The sequence below is a fragment of the Falco rusticolus genome, chromosome 11 (assembly GCF_015220075.1).
Source record: "Falco rusticolus isolate bFalRus1 chromosome 11, bFalRus1.pri, whole genome shotgun sequence".
Taxonomy (NCBI): Eukaryota; Metazoa; Chordata; class Aves; order Falconiformes; family Falconidae; genus Falco; species Falco rusticolus.
This window is the reverse complement of record NC_051197.1, coordinates 29,682,317-29,704,352: the sequence shown is the minus strand read 5'-3', so window position 1 is coordinate 29,704,352 and position 22,036 is coordinate 29,682,317. Positions and strand designations below refer to the sequence as shown.

The following is a 22,036-nucleotide window of genomic DNA, read 5'->3' as shown; positions in this document are numbered from 1 at the left end:
TTGTCATCAGCTCAATAACAAGCCTTGTTGCAGGCACTCCTGTCTCAATCTTGGGACTCAGCGGTACCCAAGAAGACCAAGACGAAGAAGCAGAGCACAGCCAGCCTCTCCCGAGGTGATGCACCCTTTCAAGAGCAGCTGGGAGTGGACCATAAAAGAAAGATACCTGTGCAAAATGTTTTTGGGGGTGGTTTTGCCAGTGATTGTTTTCTTTTCCTCGAGACTAATCAAGCACAAATGATGGAGGAGAAACCTGGCCTGGGGCTGCAATCTGGAAGAGCTATTGATGCTCTCATTAGAGTAGGCACCATTAAACAGCCTGTTTGCAGCCTCGGCAACACATTGTCTCCGGCTAATTATCTTCCAGTGGCACAAAAATCGTAGAATTCTTCAAAATTTTTCTAACATAACAAAAAAAACCCCCCACAACCAACAAACCACAGATCCACCTCCGACACACCGATCTCTGTCTCGCCTTCTTTTCTCTGCCATCGAAACCTCATCCCGGCACATCTGGGGAGAGGAGGAGAGCCATGCAGCCTCGGCACATGGAATGTTCTTGCTTACTGCATGCTGCGAAACTGCAGCCACGGGGCTGCTGCGCTGATAAAAGCGGCGGTGACAGTGCCCAGTGGCACCGTGACACCCGCCGCGCACCAGAGCAGCAGGCACCAGCATCATCCGCCAGGCAAAGGGCTCCTGACAAAGTCAATGTGAATTAACCCTGGGTTAAGGTGGTTGAGACCTTCAAAGCCCAGCACACCCCGGGGACAAAGGCACCCCTGCAAACATATTTGCAAAGAGATGCAAACACAGGGAGAGGTTTAAAGCAGCCTGCTGTTAAAGCACCCTGCAAGCAGCATCGTTCAGAGAGGTGCCTGGGGCGTCTTAACCAGCCCCTGAAGGTGGGCTCAGTTCCCCGTCCCAGGCAGCTGAATCAGATAGGGAAATGTATGGCTTTTCAAAAGTCCCTATGTTTTCTACAGGCTTCTGTACACCTAATCAGGGGCTGCCTTCCCATCACGTACCATGACAGAGATGTGGAGGATCCTCAGCTCCTCCTCTGCTGACTCAGTCTGGGGTTCGTCCGTGGGGTCGAAGCCAGGCAGGTTGGGGGCCCCGTCTTGGTGGTGGATGTGGAAGAGCAACGTGCCGTTCTCCAGCCACTGCTGCCGCCAGCGCACCAGTGGGATGTCATCCGTGTTGCCTGAGATCTCTGCAAAAGCAAAGCCAGCCAGGTGGGAAATGTGGAGGAGGGGGCTGATGGAGATTGGCCTTGTCCCAAAAAATGGGTGGAGGGACCAAGGGACACACAGCAGACACCCTCCGGCCACCTCCCGCCAGCATCACAGCTGCCCCTACACAACCTACAACCTGAAGGATGAAAGTGGAGTAAAATCATATTTCTAGGTAAAATTCAGATGTGTGCCCCTCAAAAAAAATCCAGATGTGATGCAGGGACAGAGCACTTATTGACAGCATCTCACAGCCACAGCCAGGGAGCCCGGCAGCATCCTTCCAGCCCTAGTTTGGATGGGTTACACCAGCGTGCTTCATGTTAAACGCAGCTCCAGCCACGGGGAGCAGAGGATATAGGACAACTTCTCAGCGGCACCAGTGGGATCACGGGGATCATGTTGCAAATTATTGCAGACAGAAAATATTTCCCATCCTTTGTGAATGGAGAAACATGCACGTGGCTGCAATTGCACCTGCAGCTCTGGCTCTGATTGAGGTGCATTCAGAGGTTTTCCATCTCCAACCATTTTTTTACAGCTCCCCACACAGAACCCAGCCCTGAGATCTGCAGACATACTGCATCTTCTGCCCAAACACCCCAGCTTCCCCTAAGTACCTTCAGCTTCAGGGTTTGGGGATCGTGGGACAGATGGACAGAGCTGGGCTGAGGAGTGACAGCAGCAGAGGACACCCAGGCAGGAGGAGCAGCTGAGAACGGGAACACAACACATGCTGCAGGGCGCTAAATGCCAAATCAAACTGAATTCACCTGGCCAGCTCCAACATTTTGGGGACATCCTACAGCTGGGTTTTAGCAAAAGGGAGGGTGACACCAGCACATCCCTAGGAAAGAGGGGTTTTAACCACCACTTCCATCTCAGACCAGATCACCATCTCGGATCACCTTGATCTCAGCCATCACCTTGAGCCTGCCGTTTGTCTGTTAGTTATTTTTCCTGAAAATACAAGTTTCAATTGCATGTGTTGGAATGACTGTTATAAATAGGATGAGCTTCCCAGTGAGATGCAGCTTTCCCTCCTGTCTCTGCCCTGTGAGAATGGTCCAGCTAGGCCCATCCCCTCCATCCCATTTGTAGCCGAGTGTTTGGATGGCAAGGGGAAAGAGCCCGGCTCAATTTGCAAATTGTCATCTTTATTTTGCTTGTTTCATGCTGCCTTCAAATGAAAACTGGAATTCAATTACAGTGCTGAAAAACAACGTTTTAAATTTACTGTTAATTAATTTCATTAGGCTGCCTTTAAGTGAGCTAGCTACCGGGGAGGGGGGAGCCGGGGGGAATCTGCATCAGGAACCAGGTTCATCCTCCCAAAGTGATTTTATTAATCAAAAGAAACATTAGCTGCAGCAAGTGAATTGGCAGATTGTTTCTGCTCAGCACGGGCCGTATTTCTGGTGGTAATCAGTGTGCTTCAAGTGTCCCAAGCAGAGAGATGCTGAGCTCTCCTCCATGCCACCGGGAAGTAAAACCAGGAGGAGTTAAAGCATCTAGGAAGCCAGAAGCACTTTTGAAATTCCCTCTAACCGCTGAGCTGTGTGTTTAGGCACACAGATCCCTTTGAAAAGCTGGTTCTGGGAGCCAGGAGGGTTTGAAAAAGCAGATCTCCTCCTCTCCCACCTGGTCTTTATTCATGGGCTGAAAGGGGAAAACAAGCTTTCCTGCTTCCCCAGCTCCCCACGGCTTCTTGACTTCAAATGAACTAGCTCAAATAGAAGAAAATATTCTCCCCGCACCTGCCTGCTAACGTGAAATTAGGAGTAATTAAGGCAAGAGCTTTTACGCACAACAGGAACTCAACATACTGACATTTGGAAAAATGTAAATACCAGCATTTGCTCCATTGTAAAGAGTGAAAATAATAGATACTAAGTATATGACATTGTGACATTTAGAAAGCTAGAGTTAAAGATGTTTTCCCCCTGATCTGACACATCATTGAAAAAGCAGCACCCTTCAGCTCATTAATATTTGAGGAGGGCTCCTTGATGGAAGTTAAATGATTAATAGATTATAGTAAATTTAAGCCTTAAAATAGGTTGTCATAATTTCAAAATTATTTAAACCAGCTTATTTTTAAAAAGTAAAATGTATTTCCATAAAAAATGGATTCTTGTTTTAAAAAGAGCACAATCCAGCCACAGAGCTTGAGCACGTTATCCTCTCCCACCAGACATCACGACACGACCCTGCAGCTGCATCACACACAAGTCAAAAGTGTTAGAAATGGAGCAAAACATCCCAGAAATCAACCACCACCACCCCAGACTGGCAGGCTACTACCCCTCCATCACACGACAGGACAAGGCTGCTCCACCATCTCTCCTCCTGCCCTGGGGCAAGGCTCTTGAGGCAGCACCCAGATAAGTGAGCTTCATCCTTGGACCTCCCCTTCCTCTCCTCGACAGTCTTAGCAACACACCACCTGCCCCTACCCCACTCCATTTCTGCTTGAAAAAATTATACGCACAAATGCTTTCCTGTGCCTGTGAAGTTCTCCTGCGGTTTGGCTCAAGCAAAACCAAGACCAAGACAACACAAAGACCAAGACCAAGACCAAGCTTCCACCCTAACACAGCATCTCTTCGTTCTCTCTTCTCCTAGTCCACTGCATTCCACTTGTATTTTTGTCTTGCTCTCCAGCAAACATCTCATCGCCTGGTGGGAGCCACCACAGTGACCCGTGGGGCCGTTTATCTGGATGCCGTAGGGGCTCAGCTCTGCCATGGGGCTGGCAGGTGCCACCCGTGCCAAGCCAGCTTGTACCGCCAGGCCAGGAGACCCCAGAGGAGGTGGGGAAGTGGGCAGAGAGCCAAAAAAGAAAGGGCAGGGTGGGAGAGAGTAACTTCAAGTTCAAAGTTTGAGAGATATTGATGACAGGCCTGGTCCCAGCATGGCTTTCATTAAGGCCTTGGATATGAAGCCATTAGTGCTAGCATTAACTTCTTGCACCTCTGTTAAAAAATAGCCTGCCTGAGTCAGGGGTTAATAACAGTAGGAGACCACTAATTAGGCTGTGCCGCCTTCACCTGGTATCAAACGTGGCCCAGGTCCTTCATATCTACAGGAGCAGCAGCCCCAAAAGACACCGGCTGATGCTTTCAACATAACGGCCATGGCTACTCTCCTCCCAGACCATCTGCGAGGGAGTGGATGGGGGAAGGAAAGGCTGTAGAGGAGCAAACTGAGCAGAGGACAAAAGTCCAGATGAAGTTGCTGGAGGTGGGTGGGTTTACACCTGCTTCACTATTGATCATCCCAAATAACCTCATTTCCCTAGGAACAGCTGCCCCACGCAAAGCAAACCCAGTGATTTTGGAGGCAGCACCTCTGCATCTCCCAGTTTGGGGAAGGGACAGCTCTGTCACAGCCCAATTCTGCACCTGACTGGGTGCAATGTTGAACCCGTAGTCCCCGAGCCCAGCACCAACATGGACCCGCTCCTGTGTCCTCGTCCCCCTGGCAAGACCCGGCACTGTGGCACACAAAGAGAGCAACTCTTCTAAAAAATGCACACTAGCATTTTGATGGGGAAAAAAACCCAACAAAACCCCAGCAAAACAATTTCCCTTTCCACTTGGAAGCGTTTTGCACTAATAGACGCCTTCGATTAGTCAAATGAACTCTGCCATAATGCCAGTCTCTGCAGACCCATTTCAGACAGCAGAGCGCAGATTTTGACTTGGACTTAGATTTCCTCGTTAACATTTAAACCTGGCTTATTTTCCATCCGGAACCTGACTGTGTTTTTATTTAAGTTCCCCGTTAGCTAAGGCTTTCGCTCCGTATCTAAACCTCGCACATCCTTTAAAGGGCTCTAACTCAGCCAAAGCCAGCTCCGGCCTCACACTCCTCCAAGGGTCTCCGGTGGCTGGAGTAACTCAGGAAACCTTCCCACCATAAGTCAATCACACTCTGCTGGGACCTCAGGCCTTGATTCCTATCAATTCAGATGTCAAAGCATATAGCCTGATATTTAACTCGGTTTTACTTCCAAGGTTTTAGTGATACATCTTTCATGAGATAATATTCATGTTTTTATGGGCCCGTTTTAAAAAATCCCATTCATCACTGACTATTTGTATTTTATTTCTTTTTTTTTTTTTTTTTCCCTGTCTCCAATCTCAGGTAGGAAAACCAGCTCATTCTGTAGGTCACTCTGCCTTTTCAAGACAATCCAGCTTTTCCATACCAGCACTTTTCCATACCAGCAAACACAAACCTCACTTTACCTATTAGGAACATGCTTCATGGGAGAGGGCACCTTGGGCAAAATTTCCAAAACACCCATAGACATGGGAGAACCTAAAGGCTCAAGGAAAAGGCACCTGCTGTACCTGGAGCCACCCTCTGGCTAGGTCAGAGAGATCACCCCACCGCAACGTCTGCACGTGGGGCTGGCGCACATGAAGCCATGAGCTGTCACGGGCAGGCTGACAGCTAACCAGGTTTCTGCTTGGAACAGAGGGTGCCTTTGCTTTTGGGAAGGTCGTCATGGAGCGTCATTTCAAAGCTTTAGCCTTGAACTGGGATTTTTGTCCCGAATATGCCACGGCCCCAATCCATCCCTTTCTTTAACAACAAACCCCTTCATCACTCTGGGAGTGACATTGTGCCATGTGGCTGTTTCCAGAGCAGAGAGGACACTGATTCATCATGGATAGCCCTGAGTCGACCAGGTTTGCTCTGCAGCTGCTGACCTTACAGCGTGATGTGCCCCATTGCCCTGCTCTTCCCTGCAGACACAAAGACTTGCCCAACTGCACCTGTGCAACATCCCCTCCAAGGTTATTTTTCCACCACGTATGTCAGTTTTGACCAAAAGCTGGGAAAAACAATGGGCAGGCTGGGATGTTTCCTGGTTTGATTTTTGCTCCTGCTTTGTTAGTTTGGTCCTATCTGCCACAACCGTGAACTACAGAGGAGATGTGGAAAGAAAAGCAAATCCACCTCCTGGACCAACACTTGGGAGACATGGTCATGTTAAAAAGAAAAACCTAAAGCCCCACACCATGACGGTGAGCAAAAGCAAAATAAAGAGAACGTGTAAAAAAAACCTACAAGATGCAAGGTTGATATGTAAACCCCAGAAAGGATGACATTTGTAATTGATATCCCACCCTGCAATGCCATCACATCACTTCTTCCAGAGGGAAACCCAGGTCCCCATGGAAAGAGCCCAAATGATGGAGAAGCTCCCAATCAGCCATGGAAAATTACTGTCCTGGCTAAATGATCTCCAAGCAAATCAGTGAGTTGGAGAGCACGAAGCCCTCGGCCCAGATGGTGCTCACCTATGAGCAACAGAGGAGGACAGCAGCTGAACTCCACCGATGCGACAGCTATCGCTCAGAAAGGGTGAGCAAGCAGAGAAGCGAAAGCCAGCAGAGGAGACCCCAAGCTCTTAAAATAGCTCTTGCGCATCATGTAAATTACAGACCAGTAAATTCTACTTCTGCACTGGACACTTTGTTAGAGGAACCAGTCGATGCGTGGGTAAATATGGGTCGCTCAACACTGTAAGCTAGTAGATAAGGGTGATCCAGTTTGGTGGACTCATTTCAAAGAGTTCTTGTCAAAATCCACCCTCAAAGTTTCCCAAAATGTGGAAGTGGGGATGGGATAAGATGGAAAGCCCTCTTGAAGCCCACCAGGTGGGAGAGGAGTAAGAAGTTAGTTTTCACAATAAAAGGAGGTTACCAAGAAGCCCCACGGAGATCTTTGTCAGGACCTTGGCTGTTCAGAAATGCTCTGGAAGTGGAGGCGAATGATAAAGTTGGTCACCAACGCTAAATTTAGACTCCTCAAAGCTAAAGCTGTGAAGTGCTGGAGGAAAGTGGGCAAGGAAGTGGGCAGGTGAAATTCAACTTTGGTGAAAGCAAGCTGATCTCGAATCCTGCAAGCGGTATTCAGGTCAGCCATCTCCTAACACGGGAGACGAAGCTTGGGAGGTTCAGAGGAGGGGTACAAGGAAGATGAGATGCTGCAAACAACTTTGTAGAGAGGAGAAATGGGCTCCGTTAGGACTCCTCAGCAAGGAAAACAAATAACTGAGCAGGGACATGATAAAAGCAGGTAAAATCATGCAGCCAGTGGAGTGGTGGGAAAGGCAATGATTATTCACCATTTCTCACTTTGCAAAGATTAGGCATGTAAAACCTAACAAAGGGCCCTGTTTCATCCACCGTAGAGTGTGAAAGCCCTGAGAAAGGAACCCAGGGAAGACAGAGCCACCAGTGCCTATCAAGCCAGACAGCCCAGAGGTAAATCCCAGCTGGAGGAATCCCTGCAGCACAGACCTCAGCAGTAGGGAAAGGACCACGCCACATGAGCTGCCTTTTTAACATTTTTTTCCCCAAATTAACAGCTATTTTCCATGGCTGGAGATGCCAAGGGACCGCAGACTCACTGCCTTCCACACTGCCCAGTCTTTTGGGGACGGAGGGTGGCTGCAAAGCCAGCTAGGCGTTCCCCAGGCCACCCTTCGAGGATGCATCTCGCAGCCACATGCCCCTTCAGGAGCAGCTGAGACCCCTGCTCCTCCAGGCACTGCCTCGCCGCGGGAAGGAGACCCCAAGGCAGCTCCCTCCACTGAGACAGCCTCTCAACACCTGGCCGGCGACTCACCCTCTCCAAATGCCCACCCTCCACGCCGTCAGACCCTACAGACCCAAGACACCTGCCCAGATTACCTTCAGCTTTCCAAGCCAGCCAGCGATTTTCATGGGGAGGCAAAGGGCTATTTATATCCATCGTGGGCTGGCAGGGAGGGTAATGGCCAGCCACTCCAGCCCATCTGCCAGGCACTTAGCAAGACATCGGAGCATATCGTACAGGCGAGGTCAGGCAGCGGCGGTGGTGGGACAGGCAGGGGAGGCGGGGGGGACGCATTATATGATGACACGGACTTCACTTCAAGGGTAAATTTCAGCCTGCTCCTGCAGACTAATTTGTTTAAGTGCTTATTGCACCAAGGCCAAGAGGTCAGGGAAATTAGACATTATTTTGGCATTCTCACGCTCAGCACAGGAAACAAGCACGACTGCTCGTTGCTCATCTCCTGGGGGGAGAGCCAGGACCTGCAATTCTTCTGGGCCATGGGAGGTACAAGGTGGCCCTCCTAGGGGGTGAAACAAAATAACCCTGTCCGCTCTCCTGCCAACAGCAGGGCCAAGAGTTTTCCCAAGAGGTAGTAGTCCTCTTCCTCCCGTCTCCCCTGGAGGGAACAATGCTGGTCTTGTGGGCAGGACGAATCCTCACCAGTGGATCGTCGTCATTTCCATCCCCATACTGGGATGGAAAAGCCAGCCTTGGACTACTACCGCCTGCAGCCTCATGTCACAAACCCCTCAGTGCTTAGGAGCTCCTACCTGATTTCAAGCTCCATTTTCAAGTTTGTGGAGAGGCTTTGAAAGATAACAGGGAGAAGGAGAGAAAAAAAAAAGAAGGAAGAAAGATGTAGAAGGGGAAAAAGTTAACTGCGCATCTTGAATTTATCACTCTTGAAAGAAGAGCTTGTCAAGAGGGCCAGAGCCCAGCAAGTGCACAGTGATCAATGGGAGGACTTTTGGGTCTAGTCAAGCTTGTTTCAGATTTACAGGAACTGAACAGAGGCATAAATCTGGCACCGCCTGACAAAAATGGAGGTAATTAAATCTGCAGGTGTATATAATTGTCATATTGATGATCTATATAAATCAGCGGAGCCAGCAAAAGCACAAAGCATTACGTTGAGCATGGAGCCGATGAGCTGTTTGCCCACCTGCCTGGCCAGGAGACAGGGCTGGTAGCCACAGGACGCATCCCCGAGGGACACCCACCTCACTCGAATGGACCTGCCCATCAAAGCAGCCACCACAACCCTCTCCTCCGTGAAAGACCTTCTCCAGAGTGCCCCCACAAGCAGCAAAAGCAGCAGGACCCCCCGCCGTTTTCAGTGGATACAATTACCTACAGCCTCATCCCGGCTACTGCAAAATCTCCTGTGACTTCAGGAGGATGAAGATGGGACTCCGAGCATGGAGATGCCCGACCACGGATGCTGTGAGGGGCTTTTTGCAGCCACTTTGAAGCTCCAAGCCCAGATGCAAGTGGGGCACTGACTTGCTCTTGTGACAAGTCTTTTCTTTTTTTTTTTTTTTTTTTTTTTTTATTATTTATTTTAACCTTTGTTATTTTGGGAACTTTGAAGCCTGAGGTGCTCCGAGGCAGCTGCCTTTGTAGGAAGAATAGAAAGTGCAGAGCAGGGATTTGAAAGAGGGGGAGAAATAGGGAGGGGAAGAAACAGTGTTTCACAGCTGAGGCCTATGACAGCTCCTTCACCATTTCTCCCACATCCCAACAAACCCACACCAGGAGGCACTTGGGACTCTTTTACCAGCAGCTATAGGAAAACTGGATGCAAATCAACCACAATGTCTTCCATTTATCTAACACGGTGGACCAGAGAAACCTCAACAACCTTTGCAGACCTGCATCCCCTCTCCCAGCGCTCAGTGGGACACCCCTTGGTCCCTGGGGTGGCTTCAGAGCATCCTTCCCAGCCACCACAGCTCAGCCCTGCTCCTGCTGTGCCTCAGTGCCACGGGGACACGTTTCTTCCCACCGTGCCGGCAAGGGCAGGAACACCAGGGAAGGCTTTCCCATCATCTTTGCCAGCCAAGCCCCCTCCCATGTGCCCATGGGTCAACCTGCTTCCCAGGTCGAGCACAACGTATGTGCGGCAATTGGATAATTAAAAATTAAGCAAGCACTTCTGCATTGCAGTCCAAATTATGTAACGCTGCTCTTCGATTTCAGCACCCATCAGCTTTAACGCGATCACACAGCAGCAGGGCCCTGCCAGTGTTTACCTGCCTGTCTTTTCAGGCAGGGCTCACAACCTTGGTAGGGAAAAGGAAACACCAATGTCACAACCATGAGCAAAAAGATCCCTTGCAGTTGCATGAAAAAAAGAAAAGGAGGAAAATCTAGTGATTTTCTTGGTCCAGTGCCAAAATCTCAGACGTCCATAAAAAAGGGATGGAGCTGGGATGCTCCTACCCAGCCAAGTGCTGAGGGTTGCCCCAGTCAGGACAGCATCCCTGTGACCAGGGTGGGGATGGTTCTGAGCAAGAGGTGGCTGCCTCTTGCTCCTTTTGTGCCAAAGGAAAGCAGCATCCCATTTTAGCAAATAAGCAGCATTTCTGTAAGAAAACAAAATTAAATCAAGGCAAGGAGTGAGCTGGATTTTCGTTATCTCGAGAGCGTAACTGCAAACTCCTGCATTTATGGCCAGATCTTTGCTTTAACCCTGCAGGCTCTGGCTGCTGCCAAGACCAGGGCTCAGTGAGCCAGTCTGCCACCTCCGCCCTTCCTTGGCCAGAAACCCACTGAACACACAGCCATGGCCCCTGCAGTGCTATTCCCAGGACACAGGTGCTGCCACCCGCTGCAAAACCAGTAGTTAGTTCCTGCTGCAATCAGCACCAAAGGGCACTTCATTGGGCTCCATGCATGGCAGCTTCAAGAAGTCACCAGGGATGCTGCGGCTCACACCCACAGCGAGCGGCTCCACCAGCACTCTCCACCACTGCTCCCAATACCCCTTAGCTTTCGTGTGGTCCCTCCAGTTATTTACTATCTCCTGCCATTGCACCTCTCTTCCCACTCCATGGTCCTTCTTTTCCTGTCTCCCTCCCACCACCTCGATGCTTTCCTGGTGCTGGCACGGCTGTGTTTCAAATTCATGGTGCCTTCTGCCCCACAGCACGTGAAAAGCCCTTCTTCCCCAGCGCTGGGCTTTAATTACAGGGAGGCCAGCTCCAGCTCGGGCTGATCACCCCACCATCATCCCATGGGGCGATGTGCACCACGTCCATCCTGGCGACCTCCACATCACTCATTCAGCCCCCAGCCCCGGTAACTGTGGGTACCCCTTCACCCCAGTTTCTACCAGTAGGTGTGGGGGGACTGGGGGGGGATGCTCAGGGCTGGCAGCTTGAGGCTGAGTCCTCCAGCTGTTAGCCAGCAATGTGTCTTATTCAACAAGCAAGAAAAAGGGGAAAATGACAATAAAAAGCTGTGGAAGCCAGCCCAGGTCCAAGGTTGACTGAGCAGGCTCGATGCACTCCCCTCCCCGGCTCACAGGCATTTCCACCATCTCCTGAGGGGGCTGTGCTCTTTCTCCTGCCCACCAGGTCAGAGCTCGCCAGCAGCATGGCACACACAGGTAGAGAGTGGCTCCTGCTGAAAAGCCAATAAAATTGGTTTGATTTTTGCCTGGAAGGATGTTGTGGATGCTTGGGCACACAGCTCAGCCCAGCTAAAGCTGTGTGCCATGGCATTAGCTGGGACAAGACCCCTGCACCTCCCCACTCATGGGGCAGCAGAGACATTTGTAATTCCCCCAAATTCCCAGGCCACGTGTGCCACATCTCCAGAGACCAACTCCCTGGTTTGTCCCTTTTGCCAGCAAGACAGCCACGGCAGTGTGTCAGCTCTTGAGTCCCACCGCTGCTCCTCTCCAGAGCCCTCCCAAAGCGGTGACAGCCAGAGCCCAGCTATTCCTGGCTGAGCAATAGAGGAAAGCTTGGGGAGATGCAGCTCTGGGATGGGAAAACAGTTCCACACCGGCACAACTGCCAGCAGGAAAGCAGTGGCCAGAGGAGCCCAGGGCCAGCCCGGGGCAGTGGGAGGCATGGCGGGCTCTCCAGTCCAAACTTGTTGTTTCCAGGAGAGTTCCCAGTGGCTATGGACACTGGGGACATCATTAGGGGAGAAGGCAGGCTGACAGCACTGCAGCAATTTAAAGCGTGCACTCAGCCAGACTTAGCACCCCCAGGACCCTGTGGCCACAGCTGCGGAGTTGACCCTGGCGAGAGAATTAGGGAGCACAGTGTCTCCTCTCCCAGGCATCTCCCCTTCCCCACTGAAGCCAGCCAGCTCGACCACTCCCCACAGAGGCCCCCCTGCCATGACGCTGCCCTTCTCAGCAGGAGAAAGGGCACTACCCTCCGGATGCCACACACTTAAAGACAAATCACCCTGTCCTGCCCTGAGCCACCTGTCCCCGAGCTGGAGATGTGCCCTGTAGTCATTTCCCATATCCTCACTCCTCCTGCCGTGCCATGAACCCTTTGCTTGCACTAACGCTCCCCCCAAACCCTCCACCTACAAAGCTGGAAAGATTTTAAGCCTTAAGCCACCTCTTCTGAAAAAACACCCTGCTGCATCCTCCGTGTTGGAGGATCACCGTTATGGAAGGGCATTTGGCAGCTGTGGGGCAGCGGCACTGGGAAGCACCGGGAGCCCACCAGCCCAGGCAGCTGGTTCCCAGCGCTGTGCCCTCCCTCTCTTGCTCCCCTTGGGATGCTCAAATTAATTGCCTTGTCTCCCGGAGCTTTTAGCTGGAACAAATAAAAGAAAAGGGGGGGTGTGCCAAAACCCATAATAAGGTCTACAGTTCCTCTGAGCTACAAGGGCTGCTTTAAATTTCGGGGGTTTTTCTTTTTTTTTTTTTTTTTATTTGAAGGAGGTTTCCATGGTAACTGTCTCCCATCACACAAGAGCCTGTGCCCGGGATATTTCAGGATTGCTAATATCTGCTTTCCCAAGCAGCCACTGTGTTGTGACGGTGACATCGTGGCCGGGATTCTTGGCAGGGGAGGAGGGTAGGGGTGCAGGAGAGAGGAAAAGAGGTGCCACTTCCAAAAAAATAAGTTCAGCGTCCTGCCCGTACCTGGTTTCCCCTGCCCATCAGGCAGATCTCCACACCAGAGGGCTCTGGCGACCAAGCCATGGTTTTGCTTGGACCGCAGACCCAATTTGGGGAGCACTCCCAAGGCAACACAGCCCTTTCCAGGCTGAGCAGAAGCGATGTGTCCAAGCAAGGGCACAGGCAGGGTCTCCTTAACATCTCCTGCTTCCTTCTCCGACTTCTTTCCTCCACCAGGTTAGTTTTCAGCTGGATCAGCTCCCTGCGGGAGCAAAGCCAGCTCTCTGCATTCCCCATAGCTGCTTGCTCTGCTACGCTCGTTAGTCATCCTAATTACTGAAATGCCTCAGAGCTGGCCAGGAAAGGGACTGTGTCTCCTCTTGCACTGGGGCTGCAGATGCCAAATTTCTGTGACTGATGTGCCACCACCAGCTAGAGGGTCCCTCAAGGATCCTTTAGCCCTACTTCAATTATAAATGGTGAAAAAAGCCCCTGCCTGCTCCCCAGCAGATCTCAGGCTCTGCAGACAGGACACAGTGGAGGCGATGGGCTCAGTCCTCTGTCCAAACCCAACACTAGCAAACAAGACCTCACAACAAAGCAAAGCACGGGGTCAGCTTAGATCACATCCCAAACCAGACCCCCAAGAGCCCAGCGCCGCCGCTGTGGTGTAAGCATCCATCCCTAGCATCCCCCCGCTGCAGGGCAGCAAAACAAGATCAGAAATACCAGCATGGCCCATGAGAAGGGAGGAAGCTCTCCCTCCTCCGGGTGCTTTCTCAGCGTTAAGCCATAGCAGGGCAGCCAGAACCTGGCAATCAAAAGATCTTCTCTCATCCAGACAAATCCCCCAGCCTTCGGAGTGCTATTGCTTGGGGTGAGCCACCGGCCACAGCCAGGCTGGCTGCAGAGAACCCAGAGCCTGGCAATTTGCAAGCAAAAGGACAACCAGTCTTAAATGACAGAGCCGTCACCATCCAGACACTGCCTTAATCCTGCCAGGCTAAAATTCCTTTATTTGAAGGACTGCTCTGCAGCAAGACTCCAAAAGAGTCAATTTCAGAGCCTCCGTTTAGCTAGCTAAGCAACCATTAAAAAAATAAGATAGAATATAAAATAAAACAGTAAGAAATGAGATGCAGCCCAGAAGCAAATGCTGCCGGCATGAGAAGAGAAGGGCAGAGGTAAAAAATAGCGGCGTCACTGAGGCGCACGGCTGCCCGAGGCTCCCCTTCACCCCTGGGACCACAGCCAATTCCAGGGGGTAAAACATGCTGCAAAGCTTTGAGGGTCTTTGAGGAGCACCCGTGTAGGCAGCCCATCTCCCAAAACTGTGACAAGTCTTAGGGTGGGAACATGAATGAGCCTGAGCACCCCTGCATGGATGCTGTCTGAGAAATTAAGGCTGCGAGTGATTAAAGGGAGCCGGGAGCATCGCTCTGCACATCCAGCCAAAACAGGGGGCCAGGCCCCCTGCAGCCCCCTTGGCTGAGGGCTGGTCCTCTGCCTGCCCTGCCAGGCACTGCCAGACCCCAGTACCCACCACGGATACACCAAGCAGCCCCACGGCCCGCTCCCCCCTGCTGCTTTCTGGGTCAGCGAGATCCCCTCCCAGTCCCGCTGCAGCTGGAGCCAGCTGGATGCATGGTTGCTGTGGCAACCCGTTCCCAGAGACAAAATCCCTATTTCTTATTTTTTTTCCTTGGTTAAGGAAAAAATATACAAGAGGCCTTCTACATCCGCTGTGCCACCGAAACCTCTGCTCCCAGTAAGACAGTGGGTTGGTGATGGGCACGGCATGGGGGCAAGGTGTCCATAAGGATGGGGACATGCACCCTGTGCCTCCCTCCTGAGCACCAGTTACCTCCTGTTCAGCTGAGGGGCACTTTGTCCACTTCCCTGCAACATTTTCCATCCTGGCTGCTGGGTTGTAAGGGCTGTCCCTGCTCATAGCTGGGGCTGGTGCTGGGCTCCATTGCCTGCAGGACGGGGAGTGACCAGGCATGGGAGCACATTCAGTGCTTCCGTGGCTCTGAGCAGGTCACCTCATCCACTCTGGCCTCATCTTTCAGCTGGAAAAGGGTTGTGGAGAGGTCCAGTTTACATTGCATGGCCAAGAGTAAGGGCAGGAACAAGGTCCCACCAATGGTTTGTACCCAAACCCTATTAGATGAGCCTGTCCTGTCCCACCAGGTGCTCCAGGATGCATGGAGGGATGCAGGTCCCTCCACTTTGCTGGAAGCTCCTTAAGCCCCTGGGCCTTGGTGGCAAGAATCTCACACAGCAGATGGGGCAGCCAGCAGCACCCTGGATGCTACAGACAATGTCCCACCACCAGCAGCAACCACTCCAGGAGGATGTAGGAAGAAGGTGTCTCTCCTGGATTTGCAGTAGATGTAAACCCCAAGCATCCATCTCAAATTCACCCCGCGGCAACGGGAACTGGGTTTAGGACCCTGGCCAGGCGATCAGCTGCTGGCAGCAGAGGGGAACGAAGCACATCCCACTGGCAGGGTGGGTTTTGCCAAGGGGCAGGAGGGCTTCCAAGACAGGGTGTTTTGGGGTCCATTCCACACCACAGGTCCTGGCGTGGGTGAGCTGGGAACCCCCTGGTAAAACCTTGGCTGCCCTCCAAGCCACCCATCGGGGAGGTGCCAGCAGCCTCCCCCTCGTCCAGGCACACGGGAGCATAGATCATACCGCCGGGTTTCAGTGCATGTGACAGTGTCCAGGATCAAAGCCAAGTTCAATTAATGGCTCACAATCTTATTAGAGAAATTATTTCAGGATCTTGAGTAAAAGTCCGATATATCCACTCCATTCCATTAGTCAGGCTCATTTAGTAATTCAATCAATCTAAGCAAGGCAATTGAGCTCCTCTGGTATAATTTAACTTGGTTATTCTCTAGGTACTTAAGAATTTCTTAATATTTGCTCCATTATTTTGCCATTACACCTATTTCCAGGTGCAAGGTTCACACTGGAGCGATGCTGTGGGTCCCACAGTGGGACGAGCCCCACCGTAGCGATCTGCCATGCTGTCCTGGTCTCACGAGATGGTGAAGTGTGACAGGGAAGAGGGGCTCTGCCAGTGATCCTGGGGTGTCACTGAGTCAAGCTGGGGACTGGCTCCACAACACCCCAAGAAACACTTTCCTACCACAGAAAGGCGAGACCAAAGAGCCACCCTGCATGCCACCAGCACCCAGACCCAGATGAGAGGAGCGAAACCAAGCAATCCCCAACCAAAACCCAACGGGACGTTCTTCTCACTTGACATGAAAGTGGGAGCAGAAAAAAACAAACAAAAAAAAGGGATAATGCAACCCTGCAGCCCCTTGGCTCCTGCTTCCCTCCTCCAGGGTCATTTAGGAGTTGGGGGTGAGGGCAGACGGGGAGGGGGACACCACCTCCCACAGTCCACGGCAACGGGGAGACATGTGGGATGAGGATGAGAGCCGACAGGTGTCACATCTCACCGCCTCCCCGTGCAGCCTGGAAGGAGAGCTGGGGCGGGCAGGCGTGCCGGTGGCCCGTCACCCTGATTAGTGGCAGCCCACATCCCCGTGGTGGCCTGTCTCGCATTCCCCCCCCCCCAGTGCAATCCCATTATTAACCCAGGGAAGTCATGGCCAGAGCATCCACCAGCAGAGCCAAGAGCTTAGCTGAGATTTAACAAAAAAAAACTGATTAGATATTTCGGGGAGATATTCAAGAGCAGTTGAATATGCCCAGCTCACCGGTGCCTTTGAAAAATCTCACCCCTCTAAAAAATTAGAATTGATTTTGTATTTAAAAAGGAATCTATTTAATTTAAAAGTAAGATAATTTGAAATCATGACAGCTTGTATTAAGGCCTGAGTTTATGATAATCTATTAAAGTCATTGAAGTTAAGAACCTTCTCCCATCCTCTGCTGCCAAGGCTCCCGTGAGGGCGATGGGGAGCGGGGGGAGTTGGGGGGAGAGGGGCTGTGCTGCCCCCGTTTCATGGCACGGCAGCTGGGCTGGAACCCAGTGAGGCAGAAAAAGTTCCTTCGGCTCCTCCACACTCAGGGAAAAAAAAAACAAAAACCAGGACACAGAAAACCATCCAGTATTTCAAGATCTTGAATCATCTGGCACCCAGAAAGCAAGGGTTCAACCCATCGGCTCCGCTTTCTCATTCCTCAGGTCGATTTTTACATGCAAAAAGGTATTTCAAGACTTCACTTTTTAAATATCTAGTGCATTACAGAAGAGGCAAAGGAGTCAAAGACACCGTCTTTTGCGCGTTTTTTAATTGCATCGCAAATCTCTGCCAAGCCCGAGGGGCTGTGGGAAGCCAGGATGCTAATAAATACCCTGCTCACCAGTTTATAACCTGCGAAGGATAAGGCCCAAAAAAATTAGCAGCCCGCAGGAGTGTGAATCCAGTTAATGACATATCAAATGCAGCTGGATGCTGCCGAGCCAAGCAGCAAGGAAGAAGGGGGTGTGAAGGTTAGTGGACAGGGAATATTGAGCTGCTAATTAGCATTTCTTAATGGCCACCGACTAGCGAGACTCAGCCTCCCTTCAGGAAAAAGTACAGCTAGTGCAACAAACACAAAACAAGATGAAAGGCAACCATTTCATTTCAAATGGAGGTTTCCTTGATTTAAAGCAGGATGAAAATGGGTGGTTTTAAATGCAGGCAGCCCGGCGCGCAGCAGCGAGCAGCCTCATCCTGGCTCCCATGCCCTCGCCACTTCCCAAAAATTCAGGAGGTGGGGAAAAAAAAAAAAAAAACCCACAGCAAAACAGGGGGATGGTGTCAGAGTCCCTTTGAAGACAGGCACATAAAACAATGTGGGGTTTTATGGACACAAGCATGAAAAGCGACGCACGTGGGGACTGCGTGCGAGCCGCTCCGGAGCAAATGCAGACAGCAAGGCAGCACGTGCACAAGGAGGTGGCCAGCACAATTAAAACATGCTCCGTTCATTAGCAAAGGGAGCTACGAAGCAGCTGAAAGGATGCCCGAGTGCCTCCCCCCCTCCTTAAACCAGGGGTAATAATCCCAGAAACGATCCCTCTGCTTCTGGAGGCACACAGGAACGTTTGGCAGGGCTGAGCACCGCACACCTGCCTCTGGCACCGGGACGGCTGTGTGGTAGGGGGGGGATATGAGACCCCAAAACGGTGCATGGAAAGCGAGCAGTAAGCAATGCCTCACCCTCTTGGGTAAAGACAAATATAAAGCTAAAGCTGCGGGGCAGCGGATCAAGGCAAGCCAAAGCAAGCGCATCCCCCCAAGGCCCCAGCAGAGTCACAGCTCATCGCTACCCGCAGCAGGGAGAAGCAAACGCGTGAAGGGGAAGGACAGCAGTCCTCCTGAGTGCCTTTCCCCCCACAGACCCCCAGGTCAGGCAGGACAGCCCCCGCCTCTCCATCATCCCCACTGGCACAGGCAAACCCCAGCAGAGGGGTCCATCGAAGTCCCTGCCACACTACCCACCAGCAACGAGGAGATGCCCACAACCTCCATGCTCATCGTTAAGTTGATTATGTTACCAGAGCACCTCATCAGGGGTCAGGAGTGACAGCTGGTTTTGGGGTGCCCAGTGCAACACACACCCCTGGCACTTTATTTTTAGCAAGCACCGTACGTGGCTCTCCAAAGACCCCAGCACATCTCTAGCTGGGGGAAAAAGCTTTGACCCACGTGCCCGTCAACGGGATGCCCAGCTTGGCCACCATGGCAGGGAGGTGCCAGCCAGGCAGGAGAGACCACTCATGCCAGTCTCCCTCAATGCTGGCCGAGCTTGAAAGCACTTGAATTATTTGCAGTGGTTTTGAGGGGAGCAGCCAGGGCTGGTGGGGGTGACACCCAGCCACCCTTGGCCTCCCCTATCTGACCTTTTCCCAGCGGCTCCCCTTGCCCCTTCCCCTGCCACGGTCTCAGCCTGCCACAGCCAGCTCCCTGCATGCTCCTATCCTCTTTGCGGGGAAACTGAGTCACGGTGCAACCTTGAGGGAATTGCTTGAGAGCCCACGTGGCAGAGCGAAGGTGCCACTGCCAGGAGTAACTGTGCAGCATCGCCTGCCCTTCATGGGGCCCCCAGCCCAAACCCAGGCCCCTGGGCAGCCCTGGGGTCTGGGCCAAGCCCCTGCCAACCAGCAAGGCAGCTCCCCTCCTCTCAGGAACCCCTTCCTGGCACATAGGCCCTGGATCTGGAAACCATCACAAGCAGAAGGAACAGCTGCCCAGCTCCCCCAGGCTGAGACACTGAACCGGGCTCAGAGGCACAGATGTGGGTGTGCAGATTATTCACCGCTCTGACACATTATGATTTGTTTGAACTCAACAAGGTGGGCACAGTTAATGGGTCTGGGGTTTGCCAGGGATGGTGCAATCAGCACCGCGTGAAGCCAGGTTCCTGGAAGGATGCTCAAATGCACCCTCCAACCCACGCACCAGAGCTTGTGGAAATGCAAACAGCTGCTGACACTGGTTCCATGCATCGACCCAGCATGGCCACGTCCCCACCAAGTATGCAGTGCCAGCAGTGATGCACTCTGGTTCCTCGGGCTGGGGGCTCTCCAGCTCCAGAGGATGCGGCCCCTGAGTTACCAAGTCTGAGTCTTGCAAGCCCTCTATGCACTTCAGGGCTTCTGCCATGCAAAAGCAGTGCCCAGGCTAATAATAATAATAATAATAATAATATGACCCACAAATGGCAAAGCAGCACAATAACAACAATAATAATATGCACACATGGCAAAGTGGCCATGGCAGCTTCAAAGGCCAGCCCTTACCTTGCAGGAGGGAGGGAGATATATCACAGCATTTCCAAGGAGTCATAAAGTCAAAACCCTGGCACACAGGGGGGCTGTAAGGTGTCCCCTCCTGCCAACCCAGCCCCAGCATCCTGGGTGGGGAGACATGTACTGGGACCACCTCTGTGCCTCCAAAGCCCAAACCCCTGCATGCTGGGACCTGCGCACCCACAGGCTCCCGGGGACTGACGTCCCAGGTGGCAATGCCCAGGAGAGCCCAGCCACCACAGGGACATCTGGGTCTGCTGACATGGGGCCAGCTGTCCTGTTAGTTGTCTGATGGCAGGTCAAGCAGAAGGAGGCGAAAGCAAACCCCTGCCTGGCATCATCAGTGCAAGCCCTGGGTGCAGTGGGGGCTTTCCTGCACTGCCCAGCACATGGCACATCGTGGATTTGAAAAACCCTCGGGGAAATCCCCACAGTACCAGCTAGGGCTCATGCCCAGGGACCCCCGCCCAACCAAAGCCATACATTCCCACCCAGATGCTCCCCACTGGCAGCATCCCAGGGCCCACTGGGGTCCGACTCCTTGGGAGAGGGTCCAAGCAGGAGGCAAGGGACAAGTGGCCAGGTGGCTTTTGGGGCGTCAAGGTGGCATGGGGCTGGCAGCCATGCCTGCGCGTCCCCCTGCATCCGCAGCGCTGCCGCCCCGTTGCCACAGCAACGCTCTCCGGCCTCTGCTGCAGCATCCCGCAGCACAGGGCTTGGACCAGGGGACAAGAAACAGCACAGCCAGCTGCCCCCCTTCCTGCACAGCCCCCCAGCCTCAAGCAAACCATCACCGGGTGTCCCCCCCCCGCCCCACAGCATCAACAGCCCCCTGCCTGCCTCTGCCTTTCCCACCGGAGAAGGGGGATGGCCAGGCAGCAGTGAGCACTGCCCCCAGCCCACGCAGCACCCAGGGCCAGGGGCTTTTTTGCATGTGGGCTGGGGGCATTTTTGTGCACAGAGGAGTCCAGGGGCCACGGAGGCGATGAAACACTAGGGAAAAGACCCAGGCGGGGGCCACCGCTATGCTCTGCCCACACACAAGGGTGGCACAGAGGGGGCAATGCCACACAAAGCAATGTGCCAGCGCCTCATTTTTGGGCCAACATCCAGACAAGGGTGGCATTTCAGGGCACCCAATGTGCCGCCAGAGCAGTGACGGGTGGGCAGAGCTTGCAGGGGGTGTGCACTGCCACTGCAGGGCTGCCAGGAAAGCAACGGTGGCATTTGCGCGGGGCAGGGGGTTACATGCGGGCGGTGGTAGGAAAAGGGTGTTCTGCACCGATGCTACTGAAAATTAGAAATCTTGGTGACTTGTCCCAGGTGGCCAGGAGGGAAGCGGGTCCCCGTGCACAAGCAGCAGAGGCCTTGCTTTGACCCCAGCGTAAAGAACGGGGCAAATTCTCAGCGGGTTTTGGTGGAAGACAACTGCAGAAACCCATTGGAGGTGGGCAGGGGAGCCTGGCGCAGCAGGCGAAGCGCCGAGGCCTGGCTAGAGCCGGTAGCTAGAGCCGGTGGGAGCCACCCCAGCCGTGTGCAGGCCAAAGTCTCGGACCCGGGGAGCGGGAGCGCCGGAGGCAGCAGCACAGGCGGGGTGGGAAGTGCTGGGCACCGGCGTATTTTTCCAGCTGGCTGCGGGAAAGGTGACTCTGCTCCTCTGCTCGGGGGCAGACAAAGCAGAAAGCCTCACCTCCAGGCTGGCGGCAGACCAGGGGCCTCCTGCCAGCACTGGGGACAACCCCCGCGGATGACAGCCCCGGCGGGGTGCACCGAGCACCCCAGGCCTGCAGCATCCCCCCGGCCCCCGCCCGGTGCCGAGGCGCTGCAGCGGGGCCAAGCGCCGCCGGGCAGCCGCAGGGGACCCGCACGCCGGTGCCGCAGGGAGGAGCCCGGCAGCCGGGGATGCTCGGGGCCCGCTGCCGGCGGGGGGGAACGGGGGGGGACAGACCGGCCGCCGCCCGCAGGCTCACCCAGCACGAAGTAAGGCAGCTCCGTATTCTCCAGATCATCCACCACCACCATCTCGCCGGGGAAATCGTTGCGTACGGAGAAGAGCAGCTTGGGCTCGGCGGCCGAGGGGCCGTGCATGATGCTGAGGTCGTTCTCCCGCAGGAAGGGCAGCGCCGACACCGTGATGCTCTTCAGCTTACACTCCAGCTCCTTGGCCGCCGCCTCCGCCGCCGCCTCGGCGGGGCCGCTGCCCGCTGCCAGGCAGCAGCCGGCGAGCAGCGAGCAGAGCCCGGCCAAAGCCATCTTGGAGCCCCGCGCCGCGCTCCCAGCGCCGGCCGGCCGGGCGGG

The 22,036-nt window shown here is 53.4% G+C and overlaps 1 protein-coding gene across 3 annotated transcripts in view; it reads right to left on the bottom strand.

Annotated features, from left to right (window-relative positions):
- ASTN1 (astrotactin 1) overlaps window positions 1-22,036 on the bottom strand; it is a 56,960-nt gene extending 34,924 nt beyond the window's left edge. For all 3 annotated transcript variants that reach the window (XR_005106836.1, XM_037404806.1, XM_037404808.1), the window contains exons 1-2: window positions 21,709-22,036; window positions 1,029-1,216 (exon numbers count right to left, since the gene is read on the bottom strand). Coding sequence is in view for 2 of the 3 variants with exons in the window: in XM_037404806.1 (XP_037260703.1) it covers window positions 1,029-1,216; window positions 21,709-21,991 (471 nt within the window). In the remaining variant the exon portion in view is untranslated. The remainder of the gene's footprint in view (window positions 1-1,028; window positions 1,217-21,708) is intronic.